Genomic DNA, 24,169 nt, shown 5'->3' with positions numbered 1-24,169 from the left:
TTTTACTTGATCGTTATCATAGCTAAAACAGAACAATAATTTGAGATAGAAATTGAAGAATTTTGCAAAATAAATTTAACCGTCTTACATTAATCACCGATTCTTAATTTTGTATCAAGTGACTTTATATCTAGAAGTTTTTTTCATCCTATTGAAACAATGAATCAGTCAACAAAAATAACGAACAGTTCATCTACTATATTGGGTTGAACTATTAATGTCAATAATTTGTTTGTTTTTTAATTTAACTCGAATCCTCCAAAGGTGTAAAAAACAAAGTGTTCTGTTGAAAAAATAAAAAAATCAGTTTAAAAGCAGACAATAATATTAAGCCCTTTTTAATTAAGGCTCAAAGAACCGAGCAACTTTAATGTAAAGTAGAATTCGCCAAATGAAAGGTTCCATTTTAATGATTACCACACTGTTGAAAGAAATTAATGTTAAATGTTCCGAGTTGTTTTTCAACAAATAATAAACCACAGATTTAAGCTTGCTGCGGCTTCCCTACATTCCACAGTACATATGTAATGTAAAATAAATCAAAGCAGAATTCTGGCAACTATCGAAACAGTCTTAAAAGAAAACCATACATTTAATATATTTATATATAAAATGATACAGTATTTAGTTTTACTACTAATTTAATTTTTTTTTTTATATTCTACGTGTTAATTCTTTTACAAGAATTTTCCCACTATATTCTAATTTTATTTATATATTTTTTTTAATTCATCAAGTGGCAATATTAAACTGAAGGTTAACATTAATTAGGGGCAACATATCTAATTGCTAAGACTGTTAACGAAACTGGAGCTGACTAGTCGCAGGAACATCACATTTTCTTTTGGTTATGCATAAAAACCGACATAAGAGGAAGAAAACGAAAAAATGAGTATGACAGTTAAATATTAGTAATAAACAAAAACCATACTCAAAATAATAGTGCTAAAAAAACTCCAAAACCTATAAACATTTTCAAATTTCGCTTTAACAGAATAATAATGTGGTACAACTTCATATTTATAATGTACTTTTATTTTTATCAACTCTACAATTTTAATTCTTAACATCATTAAATGCAACAAATTATCAAAACATTACCCTGACATTTTATAAAAAAAATATCTTTAAAAAAAAAAATTAAAAATGAATACATTTTTATCCTCAAAAAAACTTTCACAAGATTTGAACATCGAGATGTTTAAGCATCATTGGACATTAGTATGTTAAAACAAAATATGTACAAAGTTTTTGAATAGTTGATATTTATTAATCACTGTTTTTATTTAAAAGTGAAACAGACGGCGCTCTGATTATTCTCAGAACACACATATTCCTCAAATACTTTCCATCAGTACAAACACTTCCCACCTGCAGTAGAGGCGCTTAGGAAGAGATCTAAGGATAGCCTCCAACTCCAATGTGTCCGGCCTAAGAGTTAAGCGCACTATCTCCACTGAACTAATCTTGTTCTATATAATGTACATTATATTTGCCTTTATAATTATTAAATTTTGCCCTTAGGTTTAATAATTTTGTTTGCAATTTGCATTTTAATTATTTTACATTATTGTACCAATAATTTTTTTATCATGTCACTTTTGTTTTGCATAAATGCTTTAGTTATTTTAAGTAATGGTTTCTTCAATGAAGAAATATAGTTTAATGTTTCCTGGAGCGTTTCTACAGAGATCAAGGATTAATAAAGTCCAAATAAAGCAAATTATCTGTTTCAGAAAGCATTTCGCCTTTTATCAAATTTTCCAGTTACCTAGAGCAAAAGCGAGAAGTAAATGTCGCAAATTTTTTGGGCTAGCAGAGCCTAGTTTTTGTAGTTATGTTTCAAGTTTGACTTTCTTGCGACCTTGATAAGGTGCTGACAGCATCACCTTATGATTTTTAATATACGCCCAGAAAACCAAACATTTCTACGGTAGTATAGTGAATGGGTACAGAATGCCCTATGCGCTAGGCAGACAGGAAGAGAGGAAATGATCTCATATCCAGAGATACTGCGTTGCAATCACTTGTTGCCAGATAGAAGGACCTCTGGCACTTGCAAAACCAGAGGGGATAATGCGCATAAAATGAGGGTTCCTTGTAACAATGAAGAGCGAGTTTCTCCTTCTAAAACTAAAAGCCCAATCAAGAAGTCTCATGACTAAAATATCTGGAGAACAGGTACACACCCTATGATAATCTAATATTTGAGACCAAGTATTTCTTGAAAGATTCTTAATGAGAACATTTGGCAGTTCTCAATTTTCAAAAGACTAAAGAGTTCAAACGTTTGAAATGTTTCTATTATTTTATGTAGGATTCATTCGAAGATAATTGAGAAAACAATTTTGAGAAAGAGATTTTCTTTTAAGATAATGTAATTCATTAATCACTGTTATATAATATATATATTATATATATATATAAAATTAAAGTTACCCTTTAATTTTAATATATCTATTTTTCACATCTACATATCAAGAAATACATTTCCATAAAGTACGAGAATAAATGAACTTGAATTTTTACTAAAATTTATTTAATTTTCTACTTAAACAATAAAAAAAAAATACCGTTCTACCATATTTACGGGATAAGTTGAAAAATAAGCAATAATAAAGTTCAGTTACATCAAGCATTGATATGTTGTACCACATATTGTTTTTGGTTAAAAACAAAAAAACTCTACAGAATCTTTATTTAGAAAAACAAAAAGTATTACAAAAACGAAATCAATAACAAAATATTGGTACTGCTTCTAATTTTACTCCTTTTAATTCAATTTAATATAAGGTGACATAAATGATTTAATAAAATGAATTAACTCTTTTTGTTCATTAAAAAAAAAAAAAAAAACAAATTTTAATTAAACAGTACTATTTTTAGTTGTCTCTGGTTTTATCATGATCTTTCATTATTTTCATTTAAACGAAAGTTATGTTTAGTTTGTAGCTAGTCACCTACATTTTAAACGTCAAAATCAAATTGTTATTTAATTAATTTACACAATCATTAATGTACAAATTTGTGCACAAATTTAACATATTATTTTTCCTTAAGTATATTATAACCTGTCCTTGGAATATAAAACTAATTTTTTATGTATACTTTATTTTATATTAATTCAGTAAATATTGATGGACAAACTCATATCTTTTATCTTTATGGTTTGTTTCACTGACACAAATTTGTTATGACAATAATAATTACTTTTTAAAGTATTACTTTAATTTGAACTTAGTTCTGGCTGAATGTTATTAGTGTTATTTTACTTTGAATAGTTCGGTCACTTAATTATTTCTTCCAATATTTGTATTTGAATTTTTTATTTTTTTTTTTTGAGTAATATACTCATTTAAAATGTTACCTTACCAAAATTTATACACACTAATCCATATATTCAAAAATGGAGGTAAAAATTGTTCATGGCAAATTTCACTGCTTCATTCTTTTACTTGGGGTAGCTGTCCTTTTTGGAGTGGATCTCTCAGCTGCAGCTACTCCTCTGCATTTTTAAACAAAACAAGAAATTTAATTAAAATATTTTTTTACATATAAATATGATTTTTTTTTGTGTGTGTGTTCTGAAGGGTTGTTCAGGAAAGATAATTTTTTTTTTTTTTTGCCGACGTTTGAATTATATGTTCAATCATTTTAAGACCTGTAAATGAGTTACAAATGGCTAAATAGTTGTGGATATTAGCCCTGAAGATGATTAGATAAACAATAGCAACGTCGGCAAAGTAAAAAATGATTTTGATTCTTTTCCGACTAATCAACAGGACTAAAAAAAAATCTACTATTCACTTTCAAAATCGAAATCAAATTAGTCGAAAATAAAGTAACATACAGATATACTAATATATAATAATTATCGAAGTAAAATAGAATTTCAGCAAAACATTGGCCTGAGAAAAAACTTAATTACCCTAATGCACCCACAAGAAAAGAAAAAAGTAGATTCCAAAGTTATGGATAGGTTAAAAAGAAATTAGATTACATTGGATTGGGTTAGGAATAGGAGATAAAGCTAATGCATTGCGAGTTGAAGAATTTGATGTAGCATTTGCTAAGAGTAGGAAGTAGTCATATCAATAATCTCTCAATATGTTAGTGTAAGTATGGGGTTGCAAAGTTCTGTGTATTGTATTGTACCCATAGCCTTCTCCAAATTTCTTAAGAAAGAGGCTAGTCATTTCGCTGTTCCATAGGAGGAGGAATAGTTCATTCAATAAAAATAAACACGTTCTTTTTTTCGTTAAGTTTCTTTTGGAGCAATCAACATGTCAGCGGGGAAGGAATTAGCACTGTGAAAATATATTTTGATTATAACAAATAAGTTTATGAAAAAAGAACATCTAAGAGCAACCACCTAAATTTAAACCCGGATTTTAGCGTCTTAAGAAGATACTAGATTTTTCAATGGCTTCTGGTATTGTGGCAATTGAAGAAAATTAATGAAAGATTAGGACCAAATGTCCAGAATAAATAGGGAACCTAAACCTTTATAAGAGGGAAGGTTGAACAGCAAGCAACTGAAATCTGGTGACAAGTCTTAGTTTAAGATTTAGTTCAAGCCACAGTTTAACTATAATGAAAAAATATTTACATATTTACAGGATCGTGGGAAATGTCATAAAAATGGAGAAATGAAGCTTAAAAGCAAGAAAAACTAGATTTCTATCCATTTTCCTAAAGCCAGCAAAGTCTCATAAAATCCCATCAGTTATACTGTCAATGCGATAATGATTAGTTGTGACATACAAGTATGGCAGGCCAGCGTGAATCAAGTTTTGCCATAAAAAACTTCAAAATTCTCATTTTTGAAGATAAGGTGGAATACCAATGGGAAATAGGAATGAGGAACTAAGAAAAAAAACTAATGAGTGACAAGCACTGATATTGTAAAGTGTATCTATCATTCAGAAAAATCAACGTTCATACACAGCGTGCAAATTTTAGGTTCTGACTGGTCATCCAATTTGAATTTTTTAATATTTATTCTTGTCAGCATCAGTGATAAAATAAATATGGAAAAGATTAATTTTAGACAGGCCTACCTTTTAAAAGGAGTTGTTTTCATCGGTGTTGTAGGATTTGTACTTTCATCAACAATTGCAGATTTGTCAGGATCCGCAGCTACAGATTTGCGGCTGTATTTTCTAATTAAAAGAAGAATTAATAAATTTGTTTATTCATAATTATATCTAATTAATTATTTAAAGACAAATAATAACCTGGGAGTTGTATTTTCTGCATTTTCATCATCATCATCTTTATGGGTTCTAACCCGTGACCGTCGACCACTCACCAAATTGTCTGCCAAATTTGAAAATTTATTGAATTTATTCCAAATATTAGTCTAATTTTTAAAATAACTCATGTTTACCTAAAGACACCATATGCATTTTCTTCAGCATTACATCCATATTCGGTTCTAATTGTTGCTTAATTGATTTCATATGCAATGCCTTGATTGCAAGTTTGTTGAAATTTACATCTAAATTTTTTCCAGTACCTTCTTTGGTAGAAAGTGTGAATTCAACACAATTGTTTTCAATTCTGGAATTTATAAATATTAAAATAATAATAAAAATTAAATAAAATATACAATTAGTTCTTCTAAAGTCACGTAATAACAATCTATTACTTTCAATGAAAACACGCACCTATTAGTGTTTAATACGACCATTTCAGTTTCATCATCTAGATCGCACACAATTGAAGTTGCAGGAATAAGATGCGCAGGCAATATGTTGATATTCTTCATTTCTCTTACTAATCCATCATAAAATTTTACTGTAACATTTGTAGCTTCCTTCCAGTCGGAATTAGTTAATCCTTCGATAATACCCGGATAATACCAACCGCTATTAGGCCACTTGGCAAAAACTGCTAATCCCTTCAGATCTTTAAATAGATAAAAGTTAAATTTAAAATGATCAAAAGATCAATTTATTCCTAATAATTTTAGTCCAATCCTGTTATCAATTTTTAAAATAGCTAATGTTTACCTAAAATGACACCATGCATTTATGGTGGTCTTATATAAAAATATTAATTACTTGATATTTATTAATAAATTAGTGGTTAACTTATCAATGTACTTTTCCATAAATAAAATATAATTAACTTTAATTTCCATTAAAATTTAAATAATCTTACTTTTAAAATTTATTTCAGACATTGGTTCTTCTGTTTTTGCTTCACGTATTCTACTTTTCTTGTCAGGAACTTCCTTTTTAGGTGTATTCACTACTGTTTTGGTTATCTTTGAAGCTCTTGATTTTCTTTTCTTACCCTGCTCTTCCTGAAAAACCATTTTTTTTTTTATAAATCCATTATTTATACGGCAAATAATCCAATAAACTTCGCGGGTAAAATGTATTTGTCTCCAAAAATGTTCGCAAAATTTCTGTAAATCTAAAGCAAAAGCGAGTAAAAAAAATAAATAAATAAAGAATATTGCAAAAAAATCCGAAGTTGCAGGGAATCCGAAGAATGTTTTACTCCTATCTATGAAAATTACTGTAGATGAAATCTTATGCATATTTAATGCAGATTTTTTTTTACCTCCTGAAATGCATCGCTTAACAAATCTTGAGATACATCGTTTTTTTTATTCTCGGCAATCAATTCAATTTCCGTTAATAATTTTAAAAAATTTGAAAGATCTTCTTTCTTTTTTAGTTTTATATATCCATCAAGTTGACTGCATGCGTTGTTCAAACATTTTTTTAATAACTTCATTTTCATTTGACATTCCTAGATAATTAAAAAAAAAAGAATAAATATTAGAAAATAATTTTTTAAGAAAAAAAAAGGACTGTGGAGCGTAAAATTTGAACAAACTAACCGGAGTGCAGTGACATTCTTCTGACACTTCATTTTTTTCTTGCTGAAATACGATAAAATAATGGAATAAAAACAAATTTAAATTGGGAAATTTCGATTCTTAAAGGTAAAAAAATATTACTTGTTTAACAAATAAACTCTGAAAAATCTATAGCAGTATAGAAGTAAGAATATAAATCATCTCAATGATCAATAATTTTTAATAAAGGCACAATGCGTTTTAAAAAAATATATTAAAATAAGAAAAAAATACCTTTATAATAGTATCCTCTTTAACTAAGTAATTATATACTGCAATTACATAAATAAAGTACCTCTTTCTCTACTAAACCGGCTTTGGTAGAATCATCAGTGTCATCACTGGTTTCTTTTCTCTTACTGTCGACAGCTGGATTTCTGTCATCAACCAACTCTTTGTTATCTTCATCAATTTTTACTTTTATTTGTCTCTCTTTGACTTCTGCTTTAGATTCTGTAATGCCTGTACAATTGATTATTACTTTTTCAAACATATTTTATACGAATTTCTAATATAAAACAACTTATCTAAGAGATACTATTTTTTTTATTGAAATTCAAAACGATTTTTAACACGTTGATGTAGATAACTTGCATAATAACGGTTATTGTCTCTAGAGTAACGACCCGAAAATTATACTTCATTAAAAATCCCAACCCCTAAGCAGGAAACTATTTTCAGGGAGTTAGAATCGTGATTAATGTATTTAATCTCTGTTAATCAGATTACTACCTTTACTTTCCTCGACATCTGAAGTAGACATCAACTGCGATTCACTTATTTCTAGTTTAAACGAGTCATCTTTTTTTATATCATCAGTTGTATCTTCAATTGGTCCAGGATTCGTTTCAAGCTTTCTACAAAAACATAAAAATTCAAATCAACGTTTTGACAATAAGGCTATACAGCTAAACACAATTCAAATACTAACATTTTATTTTTATTATCTTCATTTTCTTTACGTTTTTCATCTTTAGATACTTCTAGAATTCATAGAATATGAAATTTAAATGAAAACAAAAAAATTTTGAATGAAATTTATAATTGAATAAAAAGAAGACAGTAAAATAAACAAGCCTAACCTGGTGTTTCAGAAATATTATCTTTATTTTCTTTTTCTGAACTGAAAAGGAAGGATAAAAATAAAAATAACATTAAAAACAAATTATCGCAATAATAATTTAAAAGAAGTAAGACGCAATCGGTCAATATTATTACAAAATTGATCTCCTTAACAAAAACTTACAGTTTAAAATGTTAAGTATAAGGGTTGATTAAACGCCAAAAGGTACACAAATCAGCGAGTACCCAACATTTCATTAATACTTCATTAATATTTAAGTAATTCTACTGCATTAATTTTCATTAATAAGTTATTTTTTAGAATTTATTAGATATCACAGACCCTTAGGCTGGCCATTTTCGTCTACAAAATATATGTTCAAGTAGCACTGTAGATTGACTGTAATATCTAGTTATTTATAATAATCAAACTATTAATTACAGGTTAAAAAGAAAAACGTTATAAAAAATAAAATAAAAATATGAGGCTAAAAAATTCAAAACCTTGTTTAAAAAAATGCTTACACCAACTTACATCAATGATTTTGTTTATTTTATTTATTTATTTTTATTTCTTAAATAAAAATCGTCGGTTTAAGTTCATTCTTCGATTAAAGTAATTGTTATTGTACGAAGTAGTCAAACGTTTATAATAATAGGTAATAATTATCTGGCTTTATCGCAAATAATATAGTTTTCTTCAATTACATTCTCCATCTAGGTGTTCTTCCCACAATGTTGTATATATGTAATATAAAGTAAATAAGATATGCATATATTTAGGACAGCTAATTATTCCAGTATTTTACTATAAGTAAAATTAGGGGGACTAAATTAAATTACAATAGAGAAATGAATAATTATTGTTTAATAATCTACTTGTTATTAACTGTGTGTTAATTGTGCTCACGAATATTTCGGTAAGACGAATTCAAGACAGTAGTCTACCCTAACTTTATCTTTACTTTAACATGCATGTACGTATATATGATTTATCATAATTATAACAAAAAAATAATATAAATGAAGTGGCCAGCATAAGGGTCTGTGATATCTAATAAATTCTAAAAAATAACTTATTAATGAAAATTAATGCAGTAGAATTACTTAAATATTAATGAAGTATTAATGAAATGTTGGGTACTCGCTGATTTGTGTACCTTTTGGCGTTTAATCAACCCTTATACTTAACATTTTAAACTGTAAGTTTTTGTTAAGGAGATTTTTGTACCTTTTGGATAGATTTTCCTTTTTGTCTATTTTACAAAGTTACATATCTGCTTTACAGATTTTTTTAAAATTTGTAATAAGCAATTCTATCATTATAACCTGATAAGGTGTTTACTACCACTGGAGAGATCTTTTTAAAAAATGATTGTAGTTGCGGCTCCCAAACCATCCTCAATAACAATTTTTTTGAGAAAGCGTTTTGAATAACATAGGAAGGTATTTGTACGTAAATAGCAAAATTAAACTGCGATTTCAGTACTTCCTTTTAAGAGGAGTAAGAAAAATAAACTAGGATTGCAGTACTTCTCCCTAAAAGGCAAAGAGGCAAAGATTTTTTAATTGAACAATTCATTGATTTAAATCGGTTCACTCATTGATAATTTAAACGATTGCAGTACTTCCTCTTAGTAGGAGCAAGAGAATCAGCAACGTAGAGGAGCTTCAACCACTTATTCGAGCTGAATTTTATCAAAATCGGACTAAGCGTTATAGAAATATTGGTAATAATAGTTTTAGATAGGGCATAATTTGGGTGGGGCAAACTCCCCTCCTTATGAGGCACGGTGCCGAGACTTTTAAAGTGCAAATCTGTATAAAATTTCGATTCGAATGACACTTCATTCATAAAAATCGGTTCACGTGTCGATAATTTGAAACGATTGCTATACTTCCCCTTAACAAGTGTAAGAGCTGATCGCCGCTTTAATGTTACGTAGGGGAGCCCTAACCCTATCATCCTACCAAATTTTATCAAAATCGGGCCAAGATTTACAGAGTAATTAGTAATAATAATTTTGGAGGGGGCCTTACATAAAGGGGGCTAACTCCTCTCCCATTCGATGTACAGCGTCGGGACCCCCAAAAGGCACATCTACATAAAATATTGAATCGAATGACATCTCATTCAGGAAAATCGGTTCACGCGTTTAGGCGCTACGTTGTTTACAAAAAAGGTAACAACAAGAACAACAACAACAAGAACAACAACAACAAGAAGAACAAGAACAAGAACATTTTTTGAAAAAGCCGTTTTTGCTCATTTTCGGCAACTTTTTTCTCGAAACCTATTAGATCTGGGTGGTTGCAAAAAAATTACAGTTATAAAGGAGGGTTTGGAGTAAGATTTAAAGAAAATTTGGGAATTTTATCTTTTATAGAAAAAGAGAAAAAAATTGTCAAAGTTGGGTGTTTTTCAACGTTACGCTTTTTCGTGCAGTTTTTGATGGTCAACCCTTATACAACTGTCCTACCGGACAGTTTTAATAATGACATAAATATTTAACCTAAATATTCCACTATTGACAGTAAAACAAAAGTTGCTGAATCAAGAATGGCTCTTGTTAATATCTTTTAAATTGCTGTTTAAAAAGTTGACTAATAATCAGAACCAAGGTGCGTATCAGTGGTCATTTTTAAATAAACATTTGAAATGGAAACAGACGACTTTTAAAACCTTGAAACTTAGAATTTATTTAATTAATTTATTTTTTTATATAAAGAAAGTTGACAATTTTTTACTCGTACACTAAAATAAAATGATACGGTTGAAAAAGGCATATTTATAGTTGAAAGCGACACAACAGTTCCCCAAAACAAAAATCAATATTTCCTAGAGAAAGATGCAAACTGAGTGATGGGCTCGAAAGAGTCATTTTAGTGTACAGTTTTTCCGGTGGAATGATATTGCTGCAATACGAGTGTCGATACCTGTAACAGAAATCCATTGTGGACTGTAGAGAAGGATGGATGAAAAAGGTTTATATGGGAAGGTTACAGCCAGCTGACAAAATCTGATTTCCTATCTTTCATGACTTTATCTCTGTGGAAATAGATTTCGATTGCTTTCAGACTTTAATATTCTCAGTGGATTGGAGAATACTTTTACTTCTGAAGCAGAAAACCGTGCCCGATTTACCAGATGTGTTTACATTAATTTTAATGCATCTGGAACTTTTTTCGACATGTGGGCTTGAATACCCTATAATACAGGGGTGAGCAACCTTTTTAATCAATGGGCCAATTTAAATTTTCATTGTTTTTGGCGGGCCGCACATAGATTAACTCTTATTATTAATTTACAAAACTTCGTACGAAACGCATCTCGTCCGTATTGCATGTTTGAACAAGTCACCGACAAGTGTGTATCTCGTCACAAAAAAAATCGCGCAGACGCGGCGCGTTAGTATTGCATGTTTAAAAACGTCGTCGACAAGTAACTCGCCATAAAAAAATATTTCGGTTCAGTATGTACTACCATTTTATTATAATTAATTTTATAACAATATATTGATGGGAGAAAGTCGATAAAATAAATTCAATTTTAGAAATGCTTGGCGGGCCGCGTGTTGCTCATCCCTGCCCTAATACATTCAAAATTGAATAGTTTAGTTGGGATGTTATTTGTTTCAAAAATAAAAATGGCAGACCTGCACGTATGTGGTGTGTATACAAAGTTTTAGCGATGGAACAGATTTGTAGAAATATTAACAACGAGAATTGATTTAGTTGCACTTGCGCTTAATTTGTTCTTAAACTTAAAGTCCTTAAATTACTCTACACGACGATTCTCTCTCACTTTTACATACACCCGTTTTAGTCGTATTCTACAGGCCAAAAATGTCAAGTATTAATATTAATATTTAAAAGATAAGAGAAAGTAATATAAGTGTATATTTTTAGGCACTCATAGTAAGAGTACACATGGTAATCGGGTCAACGATTAGAAATTTAAACTTTCATTAAAAATGCAAATAACTAAAAAATGATTTTGTCTGATATACATAAGTTATACGTGGGTGTAAACCGATATCTCAAAAAACGAAAAGAAAGCTGAAATTGATATTGTCGCTTTTGACACCATGGTTTTCGATAAAGTCCATCAACACTAGAAAAAACAACTAAATTGAACATAATTGTATGATTTTCTAGAAAATTCACCAACAATTCCTTTAGACTCTGCATGCTATTTATCCAGCTATATGACTGTTTTCTTTAAAAACATTTTTTGGAAAAACTGTGCCGGAAAGACAAATTGAACTGATGAAGTATTGATATTTAATAAAGGTTTACAACGAATGAAAACATTAAAGATAAAAATTGAAACCATTTCAGAAAATGTTACCGTCTATTTTATTAAATTCAATACATTTTTCGGGATAATAATCACCAACTCTCAAACTAATCATCTCGGCAGACCAATGAACAGTATCCAAAAGCTGAGCTGGGTGATTCGTGGGTTCTACTTTAAAAAGCTTAAAATATTAAAAAAAAAAAAAAGGTTTTATGGAGAAAAATGTTTTCCTAGGCGCTCCTACAAAGAATTATTCACTTAAAACAAATTTAAAAAAAACATTAATAGCATACTCAACAACAGCAGTTTCTTTCTCTTCTTCCATTTGATCGCTGTCATTTTTAATTTCTTCATTAGTTTCATCTTCTAAATTATTTTTTGATGTGGATATATTTTCATTTTTTTCAACAATTCTATTCTCTTCACTGTTGTCTTTCTTTTCAATACTTTGCCCTGCATTTTTATCAGTTTCGCCAATATTTCCAAAATTTTGGTTTTCCATTTTTGATTCCACAAATTCTAAAAATTAAAACGCAATTTAAAAAGATTTTATTTCTTAAGATATTATTTTTGCCAATATATTATGATAAGACAAGAGCACATCGTAAATACAATAATGTAAATGTTCCAGTTACCTTTAGTACATCCTATTAATTCTGTATCAGGAAGATCCTCCGATTCTTGTAAAAGCTCGTCAAGACTCTTTGTTCTGCAAGCAGGAACACAATGAGAATTTTGCTAACTGAATTACTTAAAAAGGATAGTTGTTTATGTACATCAAATTATCTACCATCCGATTTCCATGGAAAATTAGTTCTTTAGAATATTGGGTAAATCGAAATAAATGACTTCGAATAGAAAACTAAGCAAATCGAAAATTCAATATAGTAAATAATAGGGCGCAAAAGTCTATTCACGTTGAGACTTTGTGTTTCACTGCGTAAAGAATATTATTAGATCATATTATTTATAATATAATATTAACTCATTTAAATATGGAAAGCAGTAACTCCAAATTGAAAAATGTAGTCCAAAGTTCTAATTAAAAATTAGATCAAAATAGAACGGACAAATTGTAAGAAACTGATATCAATACCTAGGGGATTATTTTCATCTTGACTAACCAATTCACCTTTGACTTAGATTTGGTCAGATCCTCAAAGACCATTTCATAGGATCTAAGCATTAATTAGTATCAAATTGAAACTGGAGAACCGTTCAATATAACAGTCATTTTTTAACATACGATTAACCAAATTTCATCCAATTCAAGTTTTGAAATTGTTACTATTAAGGATGGCAACGATTTTGTCTCTTTATCGCAAAGAGAATCGTTGTCATTATCCTTAGGAACGTAACTACTAATTCTTCTTATCAAGTTCATATTTCCACAATATTTTGCAGTACCTTTGCTCTCGTAGTATGCGCCAATGCCACCTTCATCCCCTAATACTAAACAATGTTTTATTTTCTAGTAACTTTTAGGCTAATTGCTAGTGCTGACTAAGGCCTTTAAATTAAAAAACTCAATGAGAGCAAACAGCTTAAATTTGTATATGAGGATTTGTGTAATTGTAAGTTAGTTATACGAGGTCTGTCTAAAAAGTATTCGACCTTTATTTTTCCAAAATAAAGACGATAGCGCGGCGCCACTGCACTCATTAAAGGAAGACACCTTCATGCGTATGTGTGAATTTTGTGACCGCCTTCCAGCGCGTCAGTCGCTGCCTGTGGGTCGCTGAGTGAGGTGCTACACAACGTGTTCGTCGCATTACCGACTCTCTCAAGATGACTGAAACATCAAATTTTGTCAAAAGCTTGGTGATTCTCAAAGCGAAACAATTCGTAAGATTCAGCAGGTGTTTGGAGACGAAGCGATGGGTATAACACAAATTAAGGAGTGGTTCAACCGTTTCAAAAATGGCCGCATAACAGCGGAGAGTGACCAGCGATCTGGCAGGCCCCAGACTGCTCGGAGTGCAGCCGTTGTTGAGACTGTTCGAAATTTGGTAATGGCAGATCGTGCGGGAGATTGCCCAAGAGGTTGGAGTTAGTGCAACTTCAAATCGTCCTTTTGTTCCGGCGACAACAACTTGGTCACTCTCCGCTGATGTGCGGCTGCTTTGAAGCAGTTGAACCAATCCATAATTTGTGTTTCACCCATCGCTTCGTCTCCAAACACCTGCTGAATCTTACGAATTGTTTCGCTTTGAGAATCGCCAAGCTTTTGACAAAATTTGATGCAGTGCCTTTGCTCAACACGTTCAGTCATCTTGAGAGAATCGGATCCAGAAGTCGGAGAATCGGTAATGCGACGAAAACGTTGAGTAGTACCTCACTCAGCGACCCACAGGCAGCGACCCACAGGCAGCGACTGACGCGCTGGAAGGCGGTCACAAAATTTACACATACGCATGAAGGTGTCTTCCTTTACTGAGTACAGTGGCGCCGCGCTATCGTCTTTATTTTGCGAGGGAAAAATAAAGGTCGGATACTTTTTCTCAGACCTCGTATATATGAAATAATGGAATAACAGAAATAAACTACCTTGGGGCGATGTCTACAGCATCGGGATTGTTGTGACCATTAGGAAGATCAGAGGCATTTCGTAGATCGTCCTGTGTGTCTTGACTGTCATCGAATCTTTTAGGAAACAATGAAAGAGTGGGAAGTGAGAATGAACTTTCGTCTTTAGCAGCAGAAGTAGCCGCAGGTTGTTCTTCTATGCTGCCTGTTCCTTCACCCATGAAACTGAAAAATAAAACATTTATTTTACTATGAAAATTTACAAATGTAAATTGTATATTAAATGTCATTATTTTTTTAAAAACAATCAAGTAATTAGAATAATTAATCAGAAAAACAAAAGTTGACATCAAAATGATTTGATGCACATCCCATTCACTGGATGGTAACTCTCTCACTGGATCTTCTACAGCTATTATTCTTATTAAAAAAAAAAATTATCTCATACAATGTAACAAAAATCTAAGCAAATGAACGTTATAACTGGTTACCACTATAAACAAAAAATTGTAAAACATGCTAAGCATCCAAAAGATATAGATACAGATCTCACAACTTAGTAAAGCAAAAATTTGATAATTCTGAGCACGTTAAACCAGTAATCAAATTAGATAACATGAATCAAATTAAATAATCAGAATAATTAGTATTATTTCTAATAATCAAATGATTCAAAAATAGGAAATTCCACATTAAATCACCTTAACTGTCCTTCAATGGTGTCAATTTTTCCATTGACTTTAGATTCCTGCTTGATTACTGATACTTCTGCGCTACAATTTTCACTTTGACTCATATCTAAAAAAAATAATTAATTTTCTTCTATTACTTAAACTAAATTTCCTAAAAATAAAAAGTAATAGAAACAATTTTTTAAAAAAATCAGAAAAAAGTAACATTTTTCTATTTGTAATTATATGTAACTAGAAACTGTGATTAATGTCGTTTTATAAAGTTAAACCAGTAACATTGTAGAAGATGTTGGTTATTGATTTCGTTGGGAAAACAAATTGTGTGTTAAATGTTATATTAATGTCAATAATCTGTTTTAAACCAACACATAAATTAGAACGAATTACTGTATGGAATCTAGAATAATGAAACTAAGCAATGCAATTAGTTAAATACGTCGATAAACGATTACCAACACGGTACAGAATTGTACAGCAATTTAAACACGACTATAGATTAATATTTACTTTTATAGAGAATCCCACACTTTTTGATAAAATTTGTTAAAAACCGTTTACTTTTTCACTTAAGTCAAACAAGAAAAACACAATTGTGGCAGAAAATCCTCTATTCACCTTAGCACTAAAACTATAATATAACCTTTGTTGAAAACACATAACCTACTTGTTTGGTAAACGAAATTTTGCAATAAACAAAAATTAAAATATAAGCAATAAATAGGATTTTCTATCTTCTACATCAAAAAAACGTCTCGAAAACAATATGATATTTTGATAACTGAATCTTGTGTTATAAAACAGCTACGAGCACTTTCGTCCGTCAGCATCCAGCCGATGTCTAACCGGCTTACAACGAACACTTCTGCAGACCATATAAAGAATTGGCGCTAAAAAAAATTTCTTATGTTTTAGTAATTTACTGCAAACTTCCGTAGTATTTCAAAGATAATAAAAGGATGGAGAAACCTCTCTTTAAAAAAATTACAAATGAATCTGCTCAGTAAAAAAAGTCCAATTTAATGCATTATTACAAATTACTGGAACTTCACTTTTGGATATGGCAGCATTTACATTATTATGCTCACTTTTACTTATATAGTCTTGCCCTGTTTATGAATTCTAGAAACAACAAATGAAAATAAATTAACATAAAATATTACTGTTTTAAAAAGCAATTTTTTGAATGATGCAAATTTAGTTAATTTGTAAGTTGGGATTTGTTTGTACTAACAAGTAACAATTTTACACTGGGCCAAGGCTTTGTGCTTCCTTGAGAGTATAATCGTTCCTGGCTTGGTAGTAAACAATATACAAGTTTCTGATTCAGTAAGAAAGCACCATTTTGAGATTGTCGAATGCTGTGATATGTCGAATATTGTCGTAACATTTCTTTTAAATGCATTAAGATAACTAAAAACGTCCTAAGAGTAATGGTTGTAGCGCGGCCAAAGATCTCTATGGTACACGCACCCCTTGGCAAAACAAAAAGACGTATTTATTTATGTTTATTCGCTGCTAGAATAATCAGCGTTGCAACCATTTTTACAAGAAACTTCAATCACCAAGAGACACTAGTACCGAAGGGCTACAATAAATCTTTTAGAAAGCAGCAGGCTTTGTAGCAACACTAGACATAAACAGACAATAATTTACTTCATGAGCAATTTTTCGATTAAGATTACATCAGGCATTATTCTACTAAATTAATGGGGGGTAATGTTTTGAATAATGTCCCTGTTAAATCTGTGAGTCCCTCTCTGGCCAGATAGAAATTAGCGACACATTTTTTTAAGATATTTACAGGAACTATTAAAAATGGGCTTCTCTCTCTCACTCTCACTCCCTATATTACGAAAACCGTCGGAATGGAAATAAACTCAAATTCTTTCTCTTACACTTCCAAAATGGTTTTAGTTCTATTAAGTAAGAAATTAAGTCTAACTCACCACTAATTTACTTGTATTGCTAAGTTTTCAAAAGCAAATACTTGCTACAAATAAATAAGTAATTTAAATGTCCATTATCTAAATTCTTTAGAAGGTATAATTTGTAACCAGTTTTTAAATGTATAGCTGAATGAATCATAGTGATAATAATTGTATTTTTAAAAAAATTATAAACCGTTTTGGGGTGCAATTTGCCTAAATTGATTTTTTTTATCTGAAAATGTAAAAAAAAAAAATATCAGAATACATCTTTTTCAATTTCTTGAAGATCATCACACTCAAAAAATCTGGCAGAACTTACTTTGAATTGTAAAGCAAAGCTGGAATCATTTAAAATTCAATTAAAATTTTTTTCTCCCATAAGTTTACAAACGATATTAGGTATCTTTCAATATAACATAAAAATTACAAGTTTTCATCCTGGAAAAATAAAAACATTGTGAATTAAAATTTCGCTTTTACCGATAACTTCATTAGGGAAAGATGATAATTAATTTAGTTTTCTTAAATTGTAATCATTTTGGAAATGTAATTGATTGAGAAATCATTTAATTTTAAAAGCTTAATTTTTAGAAAACTATTTTATTATTCTGGCTAATTTCAAGTTAAATAAGAATCTGCCAGTGAATTTCAAAAAGTATATTAACGTCTACTTGCCAGCTGAAATATAAATTTGTGCAGTTCAATGCTATTGAACAAGCAAAAACAAAAGTATTTAAAAAATTATTTTATATTAAGTGAGCTATTGAAACTAGAGCACCAAAAATTCAAGAGTTTACCTATGATGTAACGAAAGCTTTTAGTATCAAGTGTTAGCTAAATTATTCATCAGCTCAAATGTTTTATTTAAGTTATAAAACAGTAACAATTTTCACAGCTGTCGAGGCCATAACCGTAACTATTTTTTTCCAACATTAAAATTATAACTATTCTATATTTATTTCCTAATATAATTTTAAAATAGTGTAATGTAATTTTAAAAAATACAAAACTTTAAAGAAATATTTTAGTGACTATTTGTTGAACAAATTTTTTTAACATTAACAAATATTTCTACCTATGTACATATTTTTAGTGCAAGATGTTACTAGCACAAAATGAAAATTATGCCGATTGTGCAATGTAAAAAGATGATTCATATTGATGAATACGAATGTTATATTATTTACCTTATTAGCGGATTTTAAAAAAATTGTTATGAAGAATTTTCTGAGAAAATTCCAAAAATGTTCCTAAAAGGCATAACAAGAAAATAATCATATACTCTATTCTATAAACATACATACATATGTATGTAAATGATGGCACGTTACTCTAACTAACAGCACTAATGAAGTTTAGATAAAATAACTAAACTTTATAAAAGTCTTTCATAGCCGATAAATAAAACTTGCTTGTTTTGGGATATCCAACATATACATACATGCAATATTTTGTATTCATACTTCTGAGGGTCAGAAGGATTACCACTATTATTCCTTTATACGAATACATAAATTTTAATGATTAATTAAACCAGAATGACTAGCCTTTTTCTTTTTCCATTGAAGATAATTAATTCTAACATCTCTTCATTAATATAATCAATCAATGAAGGGTGAAGATTGTTACTTTTTGATATGGCGAGACTTCAACTGTTTTTTGAGTACCAGATGAAATATAATACCTTAAATAAATAAATACTTTCAAGCAAAGGTAACTGTATTCTGCGCTAGATAAAAAAATACCTTCTACAAGTAATCAAAGTAGTCAAATATGGAAACAATTCCTACACCTTTAATGAAAGCGTAAAACGTTTTGTTACATTATTTAATTTTAAAGCTGCTGCTTATTCTTAAAAAGCTGCAGTTTTTACTAGTTAGAAAATCTAAACATATAAATTACAAATTAAATAGTTCAAAAATTATAAAAACTGAATATTCTTGTCTTAAAGAATAAACGGGGAAAGTTTGTACGAACCTTTTGCAAAATGGATACAAAATAGCCAATGTTGTTGATTTTCTGGCCCTTCTGACAGATGTACTTACCTAATTTGGCATGAAACTGGATGTCCAACAAAAATAATAAAGAAATTACCTAAGGGAATTACCCTGTTACCTTTTAATTTCATTACCATATTGTTTTACGAATCTGTGAAATAATTTTACTGAACTTTTTGCAATCTATCGCAGCATGAGCAACCGACATGGCCGTGTTTTTTCAACCCTGAGTAAACTTACCTCAACAATGAAATTACTCCTACTCTTGGAGGTCTTGACATTTCTTATTTTTCTGTCATTTGCCCGTTCATCTTTTTATATCCATCTTTTTACAACCACATTTTAGAAAATCTGCTATACACTCTGCATGACTAAAGACATCTGGTCCAACCACCATGAAAATTACTTCATCCTTCAAGAAACTTTACAACTTTCAAATATGTTTATTCGGTGTTTGAAAAAAATGTTTAAGTAGTTAAAAAACTGAAGTAAATGGAAGGCAAGTGAGTGCTCGTACCAGATTATGACCCAAAACGTGTAATTATTTTAAGACAAAAATTCATATACTTGAAGGGAAGATTACTCGAAATCAATAATAAACAACAATTATTTCAATGTTTATGCATTTTCAGTATGCTGGTAACTATTTAGGAAAGCATATAATTTTTATGTAAAACATAAAAGTAGTAAAACCATTAATGCGGGTCAATTTTTAGTGTATTGAAATGGTACCATGAAGAAACCTGATGTCAACCTATCCCTGATAAATTTTCTTTTTTCAATAAGGAAAAAAAAAAGCACCAAATTCTATTAGATTGATAGTGAAGAATTTTCTTAGTGGCAATGAGGTTTTAATAAATCTAGCAAAAAGCAAGGTAATGCATTTAGAAGGGAGGAAGGAACAGTGCGTGAGGTTGTTGAATGATAGTTGCATTTGATAAGGAAATTCTTGGGAATCTTTTAAGTGAAAATGGCAAAAAAAGTGTTGCAGAGAATAATTTGAGAAGGGAGGAAAAGGTGGACAGAATGAGAAAAAGCTCGTTCTTCAAAACGTAAATTTTAATAAAAACTAATGTCGGAAATCTGATAATTTCAGTACTTTTCCATAACGAAAAAAGAAAAAATATAAATAAATAATAAATAGAGAAATTATATCGCTATAATTTCAATATTAATATAACGCTAGGTCTCAAATGTTCATTACCATGCGAGTAATTAATGAAAAAACGGTTGTCATACATTACTCCAGTGTTTGTACAAGAATTCTAAAATAGCATCTCTTTACTATAAACATGTTAAGTGGAGGTAAATAATAACAGACTTGACGTCTCCCAGAATTCATATTCATAAGTAAGCTAACACTAGTATCAGAAGACACATTAGATTAACAATTTCCTCTGAGCACAATATTTGAAAGAATGCATTTATCTGTAAGTATTCCATAATTTTTTTTTTTTTTTTTGGCATTAATTAAATCTGATAAAGTCTAAATAAACGTAATAATACTGCAATTTGAAACAATTTCAACATTCTCAACTATAAAACAAGGTTTCAGACTGCAACGTAAAATCATCCTGATCCTACTCTTATTACTTCATTTAAGCAACTTCATTCTTGGTTAAGATGAACCATGGCAAGATAAGGCTTAGAAAAAAGCAGCAATAAAAAAATATGTTTATGTAAAAAAAAACCCTTATTAAATTACTCTAATTCAGTTTCAACATTCGTTAGTGAATTAAGCCATGTTGTAAATTCCAGAAAAGGGTGTAGTAAAAAATACTTCATAGAAAAGTAGCAGTAACTGATTAATAAACATTCACATAAGGATCTTTGTTACCAATTTATGAACTTCATATTGTGGGTTTTATTATAAATGAGCCTTGTAAAGTCTGTTAAGCGTTGTTTAAATAAGTAAACATAGGAACTTTGTTTTTTTAATGCCAAACTATAATGAAAGGGAAAATATAAAATTTTTTAATTTAATTTGATCTGCTTTTGTACATTAATTTAAGGTGTCAGATATCGTTTGAAACTTCTAACACGCTATCTGATGCAGAAGATAGATGAAACATTTCTAAGAGAACGCTTGAGATATGCGAGATGTTGAGCGCTGTAATAAATGGGATGGTTTATTTGTTGATATTCTAGGTTCGATTTCAGGTCTTGGATTTTATTTAATTAAATTAAAAGAAATTTATAGCATAATAAGCAATTGCCTCCGTTTAAACACCATTTCGATAGATAGAAATAAAGCACGCCTATAATAAATTACAGAGAAGGCTTATTTCATATTTTAAAAATATAAAAGAGAAAAAAAAGGTTGTTTTGTTTATTTTAATCATTAATTACACTTTGAGGTATTCAATTTTGGCTTCTCGTGATTTATAAGAAGCAACTGTTTTAACACAAATTTTACTCACACATCCCAAAATCAGTAACAAAAAACATTTTTCAAGTGCCAATAGATTTAATGGTCTTCAAAACAGGACTCCTGCCCAAAGCATTAAAAAATTAAATAAAACAAACTAATTCTTTAACAACAAATGGTAAAAATGAAAATATTCTTGAATTATGATATTTACTTTATTTTTTTGAACTTTAAAAAGTAAGACAAAAAAGTGTTTCTTAATTTCAATCAAATTTACATTATTACCTAAAAATGAATTTCTTTACACTATTTTACAGAAGTAATTACATTTAAAGTGATCATCTTACAGATCATTACATAAGTATTATTTTGAACATACTTTTCGTCAACAATCTTAATCTTGCATACAAACTACATTTTATTCCATATTTCTTTATTTATTTGTAACTGAAGAAACCCACCACCTAAAAACATATAAATAATTTGGCTGATCAACATTTTCAGGTTTAAAATTGGTAATTCTCTGTCGATCTATTTGAAAGTCATGTGCAAAATTATAAAATTGTTTTCTTAGGCACAATTACATTTTATTTGGGCACTATGAGTAATCACAGATTTTTTTTTATGAATATTAATAAAAGTTAACATTCATTAAGAAATCTTAACATGCAAACTCCCACTCGTTTCAAGGACATAATTTGTATATATTTACGTATTGAGAAAAAAATACGATGTAAACAAGTATAGTGCGATTATTACGATGGGAAAGATGGAAAAATACAAGCGTTTAAAATAAATAATATTATAGTACCACGTTGATTAATTAATAAAATATTCTAGAGCACTTCGGTGAAATTAAAAAAAAAATAATAAACTGTACATTAAGCTAAACAAAAATAATTCAAATTTCTGCTAATTTTAAGAAACAATAGTATTAAATAAACTAAGAATCATTCACACTGAATGAAATATTTTAAAATTTTGAATATATCATATTTAATACATTTATTCCGCCTGAATAATGTTTATTTCATCTAGCATATATGAACATATAAATCAGTCAGAAAAAATCTGACTTTTACTTAAGATTAGAGAAAAACTTTTTTTTACATAAAGAAAGTTGTTCGGCCAGAAAATGTCTTCAATATAAAAACACTTTTTATTGATGCTTTACGCTTCAAATATCTCTGGGTGCCCTTAACTTGGGAACTTCTTGAAAGTCGAAGCGATCTTCTTTTATGTATCATTTCAGTGCTCTTCGAATTGAGTTGTTCGAATTTCTGTTCGCATTATATTAAAATTGTAGTGGAGATTATTCTCGTCATTCGTTAGCAGGATAAGGTCATCCGCAAATCTTATAATCCATAGGTTTAGGATACCTATATCTAAATGGAATTTTCTCTAAATGAAATATAAAATATTTCTTTAAACCACTAACTCTTGAAGTTTGGGCTACAATATCCATATACAAGTTTGATGAAGTGTCGTAGAATCTCCCACTTCTCCAAATAATAATTAATTTATATTTGACAATATAATGTAATGCTGTAGAAGTAATGGAAATAATGCTCTATAAATAGCGACCTAGTTTTATTTTAGACCAAAAAAAGAGTTGTATCCTGAAATATCCAATACCTCAATGTCACTGAAATCTCCAACACCTGTTACTGAAAGTTAAAGGTCTAATTTTTCAGTTTAAAATCGTATACACATACTGTCGATTTTTTTTATACGTCTATAATTCACTATATCGAAGGCTTTTGTGCAGAGAATTAACTAATCCCATATAATTACGGTTTCCTTCCCTTTAGGGAGAAATTAGGGACTATTTCGAAGCTGGCGGCACCGTAAGGTGGAAGTTTGTTTTACTACATTAGGCTCCAAACAACAAATGGCTGTCTGATACGTTAAATAGTTAAGAGAGAAAAAAAAATTGCCGGATTTGGCTCTGAAATAGCTGTTTGTTTAATTGGTGTATTAGTGGTTAAGGAATTCTAAATCGCAGGCACTTATTAAGTAATTCACTAAGTCATAAAAAGTCAAAAGGCATTCAAAATATGACCACCATAAAAGTACTTAAATAAATTTTATTAAGTCGAAGTTATAGAAATAGAATATAAATAAATTTTTATAGTAGAAACTCTAAGTAGGTTTCACTCCAAGTTTTATTTTAACTTTTTTCAATGCTTTCACTTGATAAAATAAACATTACAAAATATGTGCAATTGATAGCCTTATAGTAATTTGGTACCTTGACATTAAGCCCTGCATGAAAAATAGTTGAATTCTTTACCTTGTGATTGAAAATATTTAAATGGCATTTCAATTATATTATAAAAAACTATAACTCGTAACTTCATTTCGACTAAACTTTGTATGCCTATGTAAATGCTACATGACCAAACAATTAACAAGTTTTTTT

At 29.5% G+C, this 24,169-nt stretch overlaps 1 protein-coding gene and 1 long non-coding RNA gene across 4 annotated transcripts; both read right to left on the bottom strand.

The window, feature by feature from the left end:
- Positions 1–1,017: 1,017 nt before the first annotated feature.
- LOC141451310 (uncharacterized) lies at positions 1,018–16,341 on the bottom strand. 3 transcript variants are annotated; one of them, XM_074122584.1, is made up of 17 exons: positions 16,119–16,341; positions 15,464–15,560; positions 14,784–14,987; positions 12,872–12,945; positions 12,530–12,755; positions 7,957–7,997; positions 7,806–7,857; positions 7,607–7,731; positions 7,170–7,336; positions 6,857–6,898; positions 6,574–6,765; positions 6,166–6,310; positions 5,670–5,910; positions 5,390–5,562; positions 5,238–5,319; positions 5,061–5,162; positions 1,018–3,505 (listed from the first exon to the last, which is right to left on the bottom strand). In XM_074122584.1, the coding sequence occupies exons 2-17, from the start codon at positions 15,556–15,558 to the stop codon at positions 3,436–3,438; spliced, it is 2,031 nt and encodes a 676-aa protein (XP_073978685.1). In that variant the 5' UTR covers positions 15,559–15,560; positions 16,119–16,341; the 3' UTR covers positions 1,018–3,435. The 3 variants fall into 3 exon arrangements, with proteins under 3 accessions (XP_073978685.1, XP_073978684.1, XP_073978686.1); XM_074122583.1 differs by lacking the exon at positions 16,119–16,341 and adding an exon at positions 15,962–16,112; XM_074122585.1 differs by lacking the exons at positions 7,806–7,857; positions 7,957–7,997; positions 16,119–16,341 and adding an exon at positions 15,962–16,112.
- Positions 16,342–17,697: 1,356 nt separating this feature from the next.
- On the bottom strand, positions 17,698–18,335 carry LOC141451321 (uncharacterized). The gene is made up of 2 exons (XR_012456680.1): positions 18,058–18,335; positions 17,698–17,820 (listed from the first exon to the last, which is right to left on the bottom strand). It is a non-coding gene; the product is annotated as an uncharacterized lncRNA (long non-coding RNA).
- Positions 18,336–24,169: the final 5,834 nt, after the last annotated feature.

This window comes from Rhodnius prolixus, unplaced genomic scaffold (assembly GCF_049639745.1).
Source record: "Rhodnius prolixus isolate KJV_2025 unplaced genomic scaffold, Rpr scaffold_8, whole genome shotgun sequence".
Classification (NCBI taxonomy): Eukaryota; Metazoa; Arthropoda; class Insecta; order Hemiptera; family Reduviidae; genus Rhodnius; species Rhodnius prolixus.
This window is presented reverse-complemented; position numbering and strand designations above follow the sequence as displayed.

Bases quoted from the DNA above. Each gene is read 5' to 3' on its own strand.
- LOC141451310 (XM_074122584.1), bottom strand. From the start codon at position 15,558: ATGAGTCAAAGTGAAAATTGTAGCGCAGAAGTATCAGTAATCAAGCAG. The intron at 12,946-14,783 runs GTAGTTTATTTC...TCCTGCTTGCAG, and splicing joins GCTGTAGACATCGCCCCAAG to AACAAAGAGTCTTGACGAGC. The intron at 3,506-5,060 runs GTAGGCCTGTCT...TTAAAAATGCAG, and splicing joins AAAACAACTCCTTTTAAAAG to AGGAGTAGCTGCAGCTGAGA.